At 31.9% G+C, this 16,859-nt stretch overlaps 3 protein-coding genes across 11 annotated transcripts in view; 2 read left to right on the top strand and 1 right to left on the bottom strand.

The window, feature by feature from the left end:
* LOC147816612 (G protein-coupled receptor dmsr-1-like) overlaps positions 1 to 11,477 on the top strand; it is a 126,227-nt gene extending 114,750 nt beyond the window's left edge. For both annotated transcript variants that reach the window (XM_016063256.4, XM_071179466.2), the window contains exon 2: positions 5,453 to 11,477. In XM_016063256.4, the coding sequence (XP_015918742.1) occupies positions 5,520 to 6,677 (1,158 nt within the window). In that variant the 5' untranslated portion in view covers positions 5,453 to 5,519 and the 3' untranslated portion in view covers positions 6,678 to 11,477. The remainder of the gene's footprint in view (positions 1 to 5,452) is intronic.
* Positions 1 to 16,859, top strand: part of LOC107448147 (uncharacterized) — a 170,580-nt gene that overhangs the window by 74,863 nt on the left and 78,858 nt on the right. The window lies entirely within an intron of this gene.
* Positions 1 to 16,859, bottom strand: part of LOC107448148 (G protein-coupled receptor dmsr-1) — a 430,440-nt gene that overhangs the window by 399,866 nt on the left and 13,715 nt on the right. Inside the window, exon 3 of one of the 8 annotated variants that reach the window (XR_001584627.4) lies at positions 429 to 2,485. The exons of the other annotated variants lie outside the window; for them this stretch is intronic. The gene's annotated coding sequence lies outside the window, so the exon portion shown is untranslated. Of the gene's footprint in view, positions 1 to 428; positions 2,486 to 16,859 lie in introns of those variants that run through there. 8 annotated transcript variants of the gene reach the window in all.

Raw genomic sequence — 16,859 nt, 5'->3', positions numbered from 1 at the left:
ATTATTTACACCTTTTTGCATCTTTGTTAAGATTTATTGAATTTTGAAACGGCATTTTCTAGCCTTCAAAATGTCAAGCGAGATTCACCCTCGCGTGTTATATTTTTACAAAGAATGCCCCCTCTCACGCAATTTTCCTTTCCCTAATAGTTTAGAAAACTTGTTTTTCAACAAATTTTATCGAGAAATTATTAAACCGAAGATGCTGGGCATTGTCTTATGAAATAGAAATTTTATTATATATACTACGCCGTTAAAGTGTGAAATACGGTATTTCATGGAATAACTAGACATTTCATGAAATAACTAGATAAGTCAGTTAAAGTATATAAAATTAGTGAATTCTACTATTTAACTAGGTATTCTATAGAATAACAATCGTTAAAGTATGAAATACACCACTCTTTGAACTGATTCTAACTGCTTTTAATTCAATTCCAATTTGCCCAAAAAATATTGCAAAATTAAGCGTTAACAATTGTTTTTTCTTTAATGTGTGACTATTTTTTCATTGTTGAAAAAAATTTATCTTTCTCTCACTCTTGTTATTTTTGTTTATTTATTTACTTATTTATTTATTTATTTTGATAAATTCGTGCTTGATTTGATGTCACAATGTATCTTTCTCACACTCTACTTATTTTTATTTATTTATTTATTTATAGATTTATTTGTCTATTTATTTTGATAAATTCGTGCTTGATTTGATATCAAAATGTATCTTTCTCTCACTCTACCTATTTTTATTCATTTATTTTGATAAATTCTTGCTTGATTTGATGTCAAAATGTATCTTTCTCTCACTCTACCTATTTTTATTTATTTATTCACTTTGTGCTTGATTCGTGCTTTGTGCTTGATTCGTGCTTGATTTGACGTCAAAATGTATCTTCCTCTCACTCTACCTATTTTTATTTATTTTGACAAATTCGTGCTTGATTTGATGTCACAATGTATCTTTCTCACACTCTACTTATTTTTATATATTTATTTATATATTTATATACTTATTTGATAAATTCGTGCTTGATTTGATGTCAAAATGTATCGTTCTCTTACTCTGCCTATTTTTATTTATTTATTTATTTTTTGATTAATTCACGTTTGATATCAAAACTAACAAAAAATGAATAAATGAGAAAAATTAGAAAATGAGATATATTGGCCAGATATAAATATTTTTATTTACATCACAATTTTTTTTAAAAATTCAAGAGAGATAATAATCGTTTCCAGTTCAAAATTTTCAATGACATATGGTTTTATTATTGCATAAAGTTCACAGGAAAAATTACTTTTCATTTATTTTTCTTTATTGTATTTCACATTCTGTATTTGAAACGTTTAAATTTATTTTTTCAAGTATAGTTTATTAAAACAAAATTTCACATCTAAGTAGTCATTTGTATCATTGCGATTAACATGTTAACAAAGTGCTCTTACATTAAACTATAATAATTATGTATATTATAAAAAAAAATATCTTTTCTTAAAGATGTTAATTTTTGAGAAGGAAAAACAATAATGAATTCGAAGTTAATGAGCGAAGCGAGCAGGGGGTGAAGCTTTCTAAGGCAGTAAAAACTGCTAGATGACTTCTTTGTTCTTCGACTTTTAAGTAATTTTAGATAGTAGAAAGATTAGTAGTTTTTTAAACCTTTTGCATGAAATTTTGCAGATTCTGACTTTAAAACACAACAAAAAAAATTTTAATATTAATAAATTTAACATTTTTAATAATTCTAATGTCATCCATCAAAAGTGATCAATGATCAGTTTTTTTTTTTTTTTCAAAAGTTTTCAGATTTTTTTTTCTTATTTTTCCTATGGTATATAAGAAATATTTTATTTCGTACGAATGTTTATTTTTTATGGTGCATAAGAAATATTTAATTCTGTACGAATATTTATTTTTTATGGTGTGTAAGAAATATTTAATTTTGTATGAATATTTATTTTTTATAGTATATAAGGGGAAATATTTTTTTTATTTGTATCCTGTATATATTGTCTTCGATTTCAACCCTACACTGCACCCCTTTGTCTGCAAAGCTAAGTTCGAATTGGAATTTCCCTGTTGTCCTCGATAATTTAACATTAAAAGCTGCTTAGCACATCTTCAATGGGGCTTGTCTGAAAGGGGGAGAAGAATTGACCAACCAGTCTGTGCTAGTTTCAACGTTGAAGCACGTGTAACTCCTTTACTTTGGCCCCTGCTTCCATTTCGATAAGAGGGATAATTGCTGTTCTGCTTATTATTGCAATTTTTTAAGCTTCAGTAATTACTTTTCTTACAGATTTCACCTTTTGATTTTTTGATGATTTTGTGATTATTGTTGCAAGGATTTAAATTTACGTTGGGTATCGGTAACTTTATAACATTGTACATGCAGTTTTGCAGATATGCAAAATGACAAAAAAGTCTTTTTCTCGCTCAACAAAACTGAATTATTCTTTTCTATATTCTTGTATTTCTTGATCAATCCTGCAAATGAAAATAATGATTTTATTTTTCACTTTCAAAAAGTGTGGAATGAAGGATTAAACCTAATAAAAGTAATTATTTTCGCATCCTCACAACGCAAAAAACTATTCAAGAAATTTTAAACTTTTTAAAACCATTCGGAATATTCTAATATGAAAATGTTATTGTTATGAACATAATTGTTTGAATAAATTTATTTCAAAATTAAGAAGTTTTGGCTCCGTTTTAAATAATTAATTTTCGTTTTCAGTTACATATCCATATGTTGAAAGAAAGTATTACCAGTACCCTTTTTCCTCATTTCGTTTTTAAATTATTATATTTATATGTTTCATTTTTAGCCTTTTTTGTTGAAATTCGTTTCTATAATCCAAATAATTTTTACAAAAGCTATTTTTTCTATGATTTTGGAAAGATAACATAACTAAAAAGTTTACCTTTGTTTGTTTTCTTTAAAAATGAGAAATAAATGAGAAATCTTGATATTTATTTGAATATTTCATTCTTTTTCCTCTGAATCTTCTGCCGTTTCATTATCTTGTGTTTTTGGCAAAGTTCTATTTTAATGGAAGAGAATTGAATTTATATTAATGATTTTTTTTTCGTCACTTCTCTTCTTTGAAACTAAATCCAAATCCATGAAGAATTAAAATATTTTTAATATTTCAGTTGTAATTAAAGAATTTTTAAATTTTTAGTCGTTTTTTTTCACATAGTGTCACACAAATTGGTAGTTTTTATGATGCATTAAAAAAATGCAGAAATATCAAATGGCGTAAGCCGAAGTTATCAGCAAAACGTTTAAAGATTTTTAATTTATGAATTTATGAGGATTTGACCAGCAGAAAGCGAATATCAATCGACTATGAACATCTTGAATTTTTGCTCCTTTATCAACACCTCATTATAAGTCGAATCGGTAAAAGGACCGAGTACTACGAGCAAAGGCTACTAAACGCTACTAAAGATGGATCTCTGTAGCATTTTAAACGTAAGAAACGCAGTAACAATAGACTAGAGGTAAAGGTAATTACAGTAATTTAAGTGTTTCTAACGGCAAAATATAAATAAAGTTAGTTGGACGTTAACGCGCTTTAGTATATTTTGAGCGTGCGTTGGCGCAAGATTTTATATATCCCATAAATTTTCAATTTATTTAACCAACTAAGTTTCAAGCAAGAAACAATTACAAACGCCATCAAATTTCAAGAATTCCTTTATCTTCTGTTGCGTAAAGTTTACACAACGTCTGGAAAGTATATAAAATGAGAAATATTCGATTTATATAGCCTTCTTATGTAGTTCAGTCTAAAAAAAAAAGGCGACTGCCGTAGATATTTTTACGGCAACTCACCACGACATTTTTTTTTCAAATAAAAAGAAAATCGCAATTTTGTATAATCCCTTCTTTTTTTCCCCTTCCGCTTTATAAGCTGAATCAAACATACTACTGCTTCGTGAAAAAAACGATAAAAATCCTTCGCATAAAATGTAATTTAAAATGCGTTAGCAAAAATAATCAACGATTTATTTCCTTGGAAAATCAAAATAGCTAAGGTATTACCTATAGAATAAATATATTCCATATTTATAAATGATGAATAAAAAAAAATTATTTCATTTTTCAAAATGGTTAAAAGGATTCAGTATAAGAATATTTGACTTTGACGTAAAATATTCACCCACCCTATGCAACATTAAAAAAGTATCACTCTTGAAGATAAATAAGCATAAAAATGGAAAAATAAATAAATTCACTATCTATCAGTATGAAATTATTTCAAACACGAAGAACTTCAGATGTTCGAATCGAAGCGTAAAACTTGCGCCAAAGCGTTCCTTTTCTAAACTTACAGAATCTTATTTTCCCCTTTCTTTTCTATTTGTAACATTTCGCTTGAAAGAAGTTTGTAAGTTGTCAGGATAATCCTAAATAGCGGTTCCCCATATCACAAACTTGTTTGTAAGAATAAAAACTTTCTTTGAGAATGACATTTCTGTCCATAAAACATTTTTTTTTCCTTTGGGAAAAGTCAATACTTATCGAACTTTGCTTTTAAATTTATGACTTAAAATGTTACATTCTTTTCAAAGAGTGTATATAAGTTTTAATAAAACTTTAAATTAAATTAATGCCATTTTTGCATAACTTTATTGTGCATATACAGTGAGTGGATCATACTTTATTGTGCTTAGGTATAGTATGATATATTTTCTCTCCAATGCCCACCTGTGTTAACATCCGTCAATTCAGGCATTTACAAGGCGATTTTGTTGACTTATCTTTCAGAGGCACCATATTAGGTGGGCCAACGTCGCTCCCACAGTGAGGACAGATAGTACAGAGAACGAAAGAACATGCATGCCTTGCCCGGGATTCGAACCCAGAACCTTTCTGATGCAAGGACAGTTCCCTGCCCCCTACGCAGGCCGGTCGGCATAGTATGATATTTTAATGTGCGTTTACAACGTATCATATTTTATTGTGCACATACGGAGTATTATACTTTATGTGCATATGCAAAACATCGTATTTTGATGTGAATATACGTGGTATCAATTTACTGTGTGTATGCGGGGTATCATACATTAGTGCATATATATGATATACATGGTATCATACTTTATTGCGCGAGTGTGGGTATCATACCCTGTTGTGCATTTACGGGGTATCATACCCCATTATGCGTATGCAGGGTACCATACCTTGTACATATACAGTGTAAAATACCTTATCTTGTAAATATAGAATACCAAACCTTATCGTGCCCATATAATGCATACACTATATCATATAGTATAATATTTTATTACTCATATACTGGATATCCTATCTTACTGTGCATATTTAGGGTATCAAACCTATATCGTTCAGCAGAGTAGCATACTTCATTGTGCTGTGTGCAGTATGGTAAAATTATTTTCTGTGAAACTTTCTATCCATAACATAACTTATTTGTTTTTCAGATTGTCCTGAGTAACTAACATCCCAGCATTAGAATCATCTGAGAGCACCACTTTATAGAAAGATGCCATGAATCTAAGCTCTGAAGAGATTCTTCCTTCTTGGACGCAAGCTATCACTTTGTCCAACGAAACGGAAATATACTTCTTCGCCAATCTTTCGCCCATTGAAGACACAGTGGACATACAGATACGGCCGTACTACGGAGAGCAGTTAGAGTCATACAGAAATTTTTACGCATCCATTCACGGTTACATCAGCCTCGTAGTATGTCTTTTCGGAATCACTGCCAATATCATGAACGTGATAGTTCTGACACGAAAAAACATGATTTCGGCCATCAACGTCATATTAACTGGTTTGGCCGTAGCGGACATGTTTGTGATGTTTTCTTACGTGCCATTCAGCTTTCATAACTATATCCGTACCCATTTAGAAGAAAAAGACAAATTTTCGTTCGGTTGGTCACTGTTCACATTATTTCACGCCCATTTCACTGTCGTGAACCACACTATCTCCATATGGCTCACAGTGACAGTGGCCATATGGCGATTCATGGCTGTCTGTTGCCCTGCTCCAACAATGAGATGGCGAGGACTCGTGCAGGCCAGGGTGGCCATCGTGGCTACTTACGTGGCATGTGCCGTTTTCTGCATTCCTCTTTATCTGACTTTTACTCTTACGACAGGCATGGACGAGGAGGGCAACACTTTGTACAAAGTGGGATTCAGTGAGTTTGCGCAGCGGCATGGAGGTCTTCTAGCAAAGATTAATTTTTGGATGTTCAGCGTACTCACCAAGCTTGTACCTTGCATAGCGCTCACAGTGCTGAGCATTGGCTTGCTCAAAGTGCTGTACGAGGCCACTAAGAGACGGGAACGTCTCAAAGTGAGCTCAGAGAGCGACAAATCCCATGACCGGACGACAAAGATGCTTCTGACTGTTCTGCTTCTGTTCCTCTTGACAGAATTCCCGTCGGGAATGCTCGCACTACTTAGCGGAGCTTTGGGTAAAGATTTTTTTGATAACGTGTACATGAACTTCGGAGAGACTATGGACATATTAGCCTTAGTGAATAGCAGCGTTAATTTTGTTATCTACTGTTCCATGAGTCGGCAGTTTAGAGACACTTTTGCATTTTTATTTTTAAATAGGTTTATGAAGCAAAAATGGGCCGCTGTGCCACCCTCTGAGCCCACACAAACCATTGGCACTGCTTGCGTTTAGCTGTTTTTAGACAACTAATGAATGAATAGAGGTCAGCAACTACATATCAGACTGCTAAGCAGGGATAGAAATTAAGAAAATGTAAACACTTCACCAAGGGACCAGTAATTAAAAATATTACTTGTCCGTACACATTTTCATTGATCACTGCTAATAGGTTTTTTTTCTTAAAAAAATTTATTTAGTGAAATTATATGAATACTCACAATGTAAAGAAGGTGTAACGTCACAAGTAATTTTGTGACAGAAACACAGACCAAACCATAAAGCCGAAAATCAAAATAATTATAATAATCATAACCAAAACAGGTTACATTTATTTTATATTGATTGCTGGTCCAGAGGGCCACTAAGAATTATTTTATGGTGGTCCGGATCGAAAGTCACTAGCCTCGAGCCAACGGAGCAACAATAATTTCGAGCCCTGCTTTAAATATTGTATTTTATATCACATATACCGGCATTTACTATAGAAAGAATTTTAAAAACTGATTTTGTACTATCGTTGATTAACTTACATTAAGTCATTTGGATTAAGATTTTAAAATCGCTAATTTATTGTTGGTAAGTAAATTTCCTTTTAATTCCTTTACCTCCGCACGATTCCATTATTCCATTTAGATTTTCAGTCATCAATTAAGATTTCTATCAATTAAAAATATTTTTCCTTTTTTTCCCTCTTATCTGCGTAATACTTTTCATCACTCATTCATAACATTTTCCATCACTTATTCATAACACTTTCCATCATTCATTCGTAACACTTTCCTTCACTCATTCATAGCATTTTCCATCATACATCCATAACATTTTCCATCATTCATTCATAGCACTTTTCATCATTCCTCCATAACTCCCTCCATCATTAATTCTTTTACTCTTCATTTATTATTTTAATCCGTACCTTTATTCATTCTCATTTATTCCTTGATGTCACTATTGCAATTTTTGCCAATTGTTGGCTCTGCTATTTAGTGAACCTGGTCATCGGTTGCTGACCTCTGAAATAGATTTGTAAGATGTATGTTATTCATTTCAGAGGAAGATCTAGCTTTTTACGTATAATGTTTCTAGTCTCTCTTATGTATAGAATAAATATCGATCTCAAATGTAAAAAAAAACGAATTATTTCAATATAGTGATTATTATTATTATTTCTCATTTATTTAAAAAAAAACTATTACTTTGCTGACTATACTTATTTAGCTTTCACCTATTTTCAACTATTCAATTTGTTCTAAAATCGGAATGGCTTTTGAAATTGAGGTGCAAGAAAAAGATAAATCTTCCAAATTGATTTTAAAGTAATTTTAACTGTGGACAATACGGTTGCTTTGGTTGGAGTAATAGCCGAACAGAAATGGGAAATCTTCAGTCTTGTTTTGCATGGTAAATAGTAAGGAAAAATCTATGCAAACCTATGGGATATTATGATTATATTTGGATTTCATCAAAAATTTTTGAATCTGAATTTACCTTGTTTTTGCACCAAGACCTTCAAAGGTTAATTTCGTGAAGTGTGATGTAATACCTTTGTTATGTGTCTGTAATGCACTGTAGTGCCATTAAATCAGGGATAGAAAATTGACATGGAATTGGGTCTACAGCTTCCGTAGACTCTACAGTGAAACGAGAGTTGAACGGTCCATTTATTGACTGTACAACTTGCACCTTAGACCAGCTGGATGGTAATCTGATGCAAAACATTGGGCTATACTCCGTTGCAAGTTAAGAAAAGACCATTGGGGCTTAGTATTTAAGTAAGCATATAGTTCCATTTTATTTAGCTATGAAATTACATGACTTCAAAACAATATAAAAGCTTTTGAAAGTTAAACTCGTTGGACAGAAATTTAATTCGTGCTGTTTTTTATAAACAAAAAGAAGGCCGCGCTACGTCTATTCAAGAGTTGGTGATGTTGATATTCGTCCGCACTTGGAGCTTGGCATTCATTTAGAGTGGACTTTGTTGCAAACAGGCCCTCGCCATTGGAATAAAGGTCTTTTCTTAACTTGAAACTGAGTATAATGTGTGACTTCTCTTAAGGTCCAATACGGGTGAGCCTCCCACTCAAATCTAATGTTTTTTTCCCAATATCTATGAATTCTCAGGACACTGTCTTCTTGGAAAATCTTACGAATGAGAAACAGTGAGTATACCGAGTAACTAGATTCTAAAATAGGAGCAGTATAGTGAAAACTTCCGGTGTATTTCTTCTTTTATCTAAAGGCTGTTTTTTAAAGGCTCTGTAGTCGCATGAAATGATGCTTTTTTGTGAATAAAATGCTATTTCCACAACTGCTGTGAGTTCGCTGAAATTACTCATGACTGTTAAGTAACGTTTAGCCTATTTTTAGTCATTGCTTTCTATGTTTATTCTGAAAACGGCGCAAAACTTCAATACAATATGGAGAAAAGCCACAGAAAATTGAAATCGTTTGCAGTCTAATTTTTTAATATTTAAAAACTTACTCCAATGCTGTACTTGGGCTCATAAAAATTTGCAAAAAAAAATAATAATAAGACATTGATTTTGATAATTTTCATCTGGGGGGGGATTTCGCTAAATCGGTGATTTTTAAGAAAGTTTAATAATTTTTAAAATATTTTTGTTATTTATCTATTCTAAAGCCCTGATAATTCTTTACGGTAATATGTTCGATATAGTTAAAAATTATAGCTTTGCCGCACTTAAACTGTGACTTTATTTTGCTTGGCGAAAGAGTTTCGAAAAATCATATATTAAGATTACGAGACGATGTGTGAACGTAATTGATATTCCAGGAAGTTTTATGATTGAGATTTGCATTTAAATTTGCTCGCAGCGTTACCATTCATACGATTTTTCGCTATTTTATAACTTCTAAAATATCGTGAATCGATTTAAGGAAATTAATATCAAGACAGAAATAAAATGGAAAAGATTAGAGTGCTTTCTTCAATTTTTTGTTTCTTCAATTGAAGTTAATTGAATTTCCGAATTGAAAGGTAAAAAGCACATTGTACAGTGCGCCAAAAAGGGGACCTCTCAGAATAACTTTTGATCTAATGATCGGATCTTTACGTTCTAGGACTCAATCTTAATTGACTTCAAATATGCTAATTAATAAATGCAGACGATATTTTAAGTTACGAATTCAGGCACAAAAACTTACTTTCTCTAACTAAACATACCTTTTTTTTTCAACGGATTTGGATTTCTGATCTCCAAAATATAGGGTGTAGCGCAGTCTAGGAAATATGTTCCCAATAGTTTAGACAGGAGAGTGCTCCAAAATTTGGACCCCTTATTGTTAATTTTACTTTTTGGGTATTTCACTATATTTCGAGAACTTTTTCAGCGAATCGCGAAAATTTTGTACACAATTGTAAAATCCGTTTATCCAAAGATAATTTCATGGAAAAAAAGTAACTTTTAGTAAATATTTATTTTTTTTAATTTTATTTAATAATGGTAGAAAAAATTTCGAATTGTAAAGCCTACAATTTTCTTGTATCACTTTAAAAATTTTAATTATAATTGGAAAAATACAAAATTTGAGCAAAATTGGTCGAATAGTTCCTGGGAAATTAAATTTCAAAAAAGGCAGATATATAAAATTCGATTTCAGAAAAACACATTTGACGAATGAGTGAAATACGCATTAATACGTTTTTGTGTCTGATTTCGAATTTTAAATATCATCAGCACTTATTAATTACCATATTTGTGGTCCCCTCCTCGAGCCGTTACAATTGAGTTCTAGAACGTGAAGATCCGCTCATTAGATCAAAAGTTATTCAGGATGGTTCTTTTTTTTTTTTGCGCACTTCACATCACAAGTATTATATATATTTTGCATTACTAGTATAATAATAATGTAGGATGGCGTGTTTTTTAAGCTTTGGAGTAAAAATAAATCGGAATCAGTAACTTATTTTGAATATTTACCGCAAGCGGCACCTGTGCTGAGGTTTTGGAATTCTGAATGGCCCAGTCGTCGAGTGCCAACTATAGCTCGTTCACCAGGCGTTGGCACTTGGCTCCGCCTTCATCGCGTGGTATCCGGCGATACTATTTCACTATTTTCGGGAGAAGGATGTGAACAATCCTGAACAAGGTAGCTATTCACAACTTTATGAGCATTTTTTTAACATTAAATATTTCATAAATTTGATATTTCTCTCTTTTGAGTGAAAAGTATGTCCTTTTTGAGACGTTTTGCTGCAATATATTTAATTAGCTAGAGTAACGAAATGTATAATAACAGATGATAAAGTGACTGAAAAAGAATTCGCTATTTGCGTTTGGCGCGCATTAAGGGTTGTTCCGATTTCAAGCGCGGAAACGTTCCTCTTCTTACTCCTGTGCTGAAATGAACTCTTCGCCCGAAGAGGTGGAGCCTGGTGAACTAACTATACTTGTCTGTGGTCGAATGTGTGTAATTTAAAAAATTTATCTATGCTTGCAGTTGAAACTAAAGCAGTAACGACAACCACCATACTATCTATGTGTACAGATTCCACATTTTTATAGCATTTTCTATCCCTAATTCAATGACAATTAAGTGTATTTTTCACCTTCTGTTGAATTACTCAAAGATTTTCAAAATGGCATTTGAATGTAATTTTTAAAAAAAATCATAATAAGAATGGATTGCTGGCACAGGGTAATGAAAATTTATCGATGTCTTGAAATAGATGTTGACATATGTAACAAGACTCTATCTAACGTGTTTATGTAAAAACTATTTATTATATTATTTATCTTAGGTACTTATAAAATAAAAAATGTTTAAAATAAATTCTTTGAAGATAAAGCATCTTTATTACAATGTAACTGTTTCAATTTTCCGATCAGGGAGGGTGTTACTTTATTCCAGTGAATCAATTATTGCTTCAATTCGTCCAATCTAAGCATTATTCGCTTTTTTTATAAACAAAATATAGATACAAAAATATTTTATATTATGTAAGGTAGTTCGCAAGTTATGTATCATCGAAAAGGCATTATCGGAAATATGTCTTCGATTACAAATCATTCAAAAAAAAATAATAGTTTTATAAAACTCAGAATTTCGAATGACAAAATTTTACTTGCATATTTTCCGAAGAAAAAAAATATTTTTATGCATATTTTTTTTTTACTATCCGTACAGGTGTATTAGCTTTAATCGAATTATCGTTTTAAAAGAAACTAAACAGAATTTTGTTTCTTTTAATCAGCTGAATTTTCTAATCCAGACATGACGAACTTATGGCACCTGAAAATTATTTTATTGTTGTTGACGTATGCCAATTAGGCAGAGGGGTTGCGATTGTTCTTGTTTTCCGGTGGCGCCATCTATGACCAAGAATTCGACTTATGCCACACTCATACAACACACCCGTTTATAGGGCGGACCCATTCATTCATCGATGGATCGTAATTTAGACCTGAATCAGAGAACGATCAATCTCCAATCCAGTACCCCCAGAGGTTTTGATATGTTATGGGAACATGAAGGACTTCGATACTAGACAGATTTAACGAGAATCAGTCACCATTTACTACACGGGGAATCTTTGGCCGGCAGGGATCGAACCCACGACCTCTTGAACATGGGCCCAGTGCCCTACCAACCAGGATATCCTAGCCCAATTATTTTATTTCATTTTCTAATCGGTATCGTGCAGCCGAACAAACAAACTCAGAACCAAAACCCATACTCAGAAGACAAGGTAACTCTTGGATCAAGCATTGGAACAAACTACCTTCCTATTAGGACTTTTTGATGGAACTAACCCGCATTTGCGTTACATGGAGAATAAAACCATTAAAAAAAACTTTCACGTTAATCCAGACAGCAAGAGGAATTCTGACCCATGATCCTTCTACAACTTAGAATATTTTAAATCAGCACTGTTTTCAGTGCGAACCAAGAGCAGAATTCGTATCAACCTGCCACCGCTGGGATTCGAACTTGGGTCGTCTCACTGGACGGCAAACGCTCTATCTCCTGAGCCACAGCGATTCAAACGAAAATTATTTCCTTTTATAACCGGTGTTGAACAGCCGACCGAATTCTGAGTTTACGATGAGGGTAATTAATTTTAGATTATGTCAACCTTCATCTATCAAAAGGTACCTCTTGATAGATGAAGGTTGACATAGTCGATAATTTAAACCCCTCATTGGTGACCCGGACGTGATTCGGTATTTATTATTTACAGTGGTAGTTACGCCACATTAAATATTAAACTTATTACTAGTGAATTGGTATCCAATATTTGTAGTGGTAGTTACGCCACAACGACTATCAATTATCAACTCCGTAGCCTTATAGTTTTGAATCCAAGCCAGAAGACTAGGGAACTTCTGGAAAAAAACATTGAGACAAAGTAACCTTCATGTAGAACTTTTTAATGGAGCTAACCCTCATTTAGGTTAAATGGAGAGGAAAACCTCCCATGATCAGCCTGGTGGCAAGGGGACTCTAACCTCTGATTAGTCTACCACTGAGGATATTCTATGTCAGCACTGTGCCCAGGGCGAATCGGAAGAAGAATTCGTAAGCGAAAATTATGGGGGGGGGGGGATTGCAATAGTATATTCACACAATGTTATAAAAAAGTATTTTCATCAATGATTTCTATATAATCGTTTGTAAGAAATCGACATGTTTTATAGTTTAAAATATCTTGTGTGTTATTGCATAAAGACAAGTTTTGACCAAACATAAAATGGCGTAAGATTAAGATTCAACAATTGAGGACGCACTAAATGGGATTCAATATATGAAGTTTCGTAATTCAATATTGCAGTGCATGTTCATAATAATCAATTAACGTATTTATCAAAAAGTAAAAAACCATATTTATGTGAAGCGTTTGAAAATAAGTGTCATTTTTCGAGCTATAATAATAAAAGCAGTTAATCATATGTATTAAATCGTATTGCTCTATCTAATTCTTTATAACTAAAAAAAAAAATTAACAACATTTAACATTATTAACATTAACTTTATTTCTTTACTTAACATAAAAGGTGACTGCTTTAGGCTAGTTTACTTTATCCTGAAATTAGACAGAAATAATTTTAAAATACCATTTATTCGATTTGGCACAAGTTTCACTTTGTTGTTCTGTAGTTTAAAATGAAGGCGGTGCTTTAAAAAAAATTTTTATAAATAAAAATTACAAATAACGCTCAAAACACCTAAAAAATATAAGCCACAATTTAACCCTTCATAAAACCACAGGAAGTATACTTTCAACCAGCTTCATTTATTTTTAATATCAATGGGAAAATCTTTCATTACCTAGCGTTTGATAGATATCTGCTGATAACATCAAAAAATTCAAAAAAAAATACATGAATAAAGGGCTTTGTTTACATAAATTTGGATAACAATAAAGGTTTGCGTAGGTTCAAGAAGAGAGTTCATCACTGGGAATTTATTCTCTTGTGAATTATGCATCTGGTCATTTGTCATGGAGTTTATTTGCAGTAATAAACAAAGAATTTATAATTTTGGTTTTTAATAAGCACAGAAATTTAAGATAAAGGTCAATTTTTTCTTTAAAAAAAAAAAGAAAAAATTATGAAATCTCACCCATTTTCCTACCAAAAAAATGGTCTTAAAAAGGGAATAAATTTCAATTAATAAGCTTTCTTTTTATTCATCAATCTCAATCCCAAAAGTATTTTATTATAACATTACTAGAGTAATTGCTTTATAAAGGGTTAGATGGCGCACTAATCGCAAAAGGTTCGCCCTCTCTGGTACATTCTTAAAAAAATAGAAAATATACATTGAGTGAATTTGTGACTTAAGTCATCTCAGCTATTTTTAAGTACCTACCTTTGGTTGCAGTAAATGCAACTTTTTGAAAACCTTATTTCATCAAACTAAGTTAATATTCGAAAATATCTTTTCATCCGCTTTAATAGTTTCGTGAAGTTCGAAGTTACACGCGATTTGTTCCAGATATACTTACTTTGATATCCATTTATGCGCATAAATAAAATTGAATTTGAATAGAACAGGAGCTAGAAGCATATCTTAAGAGGAAAATATTTTTGAATTTGAATGTGACCCCCCCCCCTCTCTATTTACTACGGTTACAGCTTTCAAAATACATCATTAGAAGCGGTTTATGAATCATTGGTTATTATTAAGCCTAGGTTTGCAGTAACTTAAGTTTTATTTAAGAATCTCCTTCTCATAGAAAAGGAAATCTATTTTCGTAATGTTACCTCCAGGAGAATTACATGAATACTATTTCCGAATTTAATAATTATTTTTTTTATCATTTTTGCTTCAATTTTGTTTATTGAAATGCGTTCAGCTAAGCTGCCTGTTCTGTTCTATCAAATTTTAAGGTTGTAAGCGTTTTAAAACTCGAACTTTGAAAGGGTATTATAAATTCTTGCATCCCTAACAGTTAAAATTTGGCAATTAAATTCAGTAGAACATTCTGCAATGCATAAATTTAAACGAAATATGTTGAATAGCTGTTGTTATTAAATAAGAAATCTTGCTTTCAATATTCTATTTCCTTAATCTTGCTTTCATTAATTCAGGGATTTTCAAATTTTTTGTTTCCATCACGGTGAAGATTTTTCAACGTCAATTGAGGCCTTACCCTGCTTGGGCCACCAACTCTCCCTACAATTAAAAATAGATGGGTTTCTAATATACCTAAAAATAACTGCTCGCCATGTCAACAAAATGAGTGGAGACTTTAATCAAACTAGCAACTGGTCACTTTGATTTTTTCGAAAATCAATAAATGAGGAAAGTACATCTATGCACAAAGACACTGGAAAGCAAAATTTTCATTAAAATGACTAATGCCTTCATTCAGAATTTTGATACTTTAGAATCGAACAATTACTAACGGAAGATTCATATAGAAGGAGAGTTCTTTAACCATTCACATATTTCAAAGTTGTAATACATATATTAAATAAATTACGCCTCCCCGAATATTTTCAAATATTTCAGTATGTTTAACTAAATTCTGTTACATTAAGTCTTAAGTCTTGAACCATTAAGATTAATTATTAGTGACTGAAAATTCAATCATTAGATAAGTTAGTCAGGGTGCTTACTTTTTTGTGCACTTAGTAACGGTACCAAAAAACTTTTATAACACGATTTATATCATTATTTAAATTTAATTGCTTGAACAAAAAAATTCGTTTTACGTTACATCAACAATACGCTATTGTTGCTTTATTTAGACTGCATATGGTCACATGGATCTAGACTATACATCACTGTAAGTTATAAAAAAGAAGAAAAAAAACATTATCCATATAGACAGAGCTTGTTTGCATCTTGTTGCTTGTTGCTTGTTTACTCCAAATGGATGCCAAGAACGTTTATCAATATCGCCAACTGTTGAAAAAATTCCACAACCGTGTTTTTTTTTTTTGTTTTTTTTTGAAGTTATACTTCTTATGCGACTTCCAACAAGGTTGCGTTAAACGTTTAACGCTACATTTTTATTGGCCGGAAATCACGTGGTAGGATCCAGTTTTCCCTCATTCATTTCCATATTGTTTTGGTTCTCACTAGCATAAAAGTCATAAAAGTATTGTTTTCCTATGAATATTTTTTGAAGTTATACTTCTTATGCGACTTCCAACAAGGTTGCGTTAAACGTTTAACGCTACATTTTTATTGGCCGGGAAATCACGTGGTAGGATCCAGTTTTCCCTCATTCATTTCCATATTGTTTTGGTTCTCACTAGCAAAAAATTAAAAAAGTAATGTTTTTCTATAAATATTCTTTGAAGTTATACTTATGCGACTCCCAACAAGGTTGCGTTAAGCGTTTAACGCTACATTTTTATTGGCCAGGATATCACGTGGTAGGATCCAGTTTTCCCTCATTCATTTCCATATTGTTTTGGTTCTCACTAGCATAAAAATAATAAAAGTATTGTTTTTCTATAAATATTTTTTTAGTTTGTTTTGATACACATATAATTTAATAGGGTAGTATTTTTTTTTCAAATTTAGTGGATAACAATTGTAAAAAATGAGTGAAAACAATCCCACGGACAATGCGACGGATTTATGGTTAGGTCAAGGTACGTCTCTTGTGAATATCAATTGATCATTACGTTTTCTCTTCTGAAATTACATTATGACGCATTCACATACATTATTAATACGAATACATTTTCCAGGGCGAGACGACGAGGCAAT

The sequence above is a fragment of the Parasteatoda tepidariorum genome, chromosome 1 (assembly GCF_982258835.1).
Source record: "Parasteatoda tepidariorum strain Cologne lab strain chromosome 1, Ptep-v5.0, whole genome shotgun sequence".
Classification (NCBI taxonomy): domain Eukaryota; kingdom Metazoa; phylum Arthropoda; class Arachnida; order Araneae; family Theridiidae; genus Parasteatoda; species Parasteatoda tepidariorum.
This window is presented reverse-complemented; position numbering and strand designations above follow the sequence as displayed.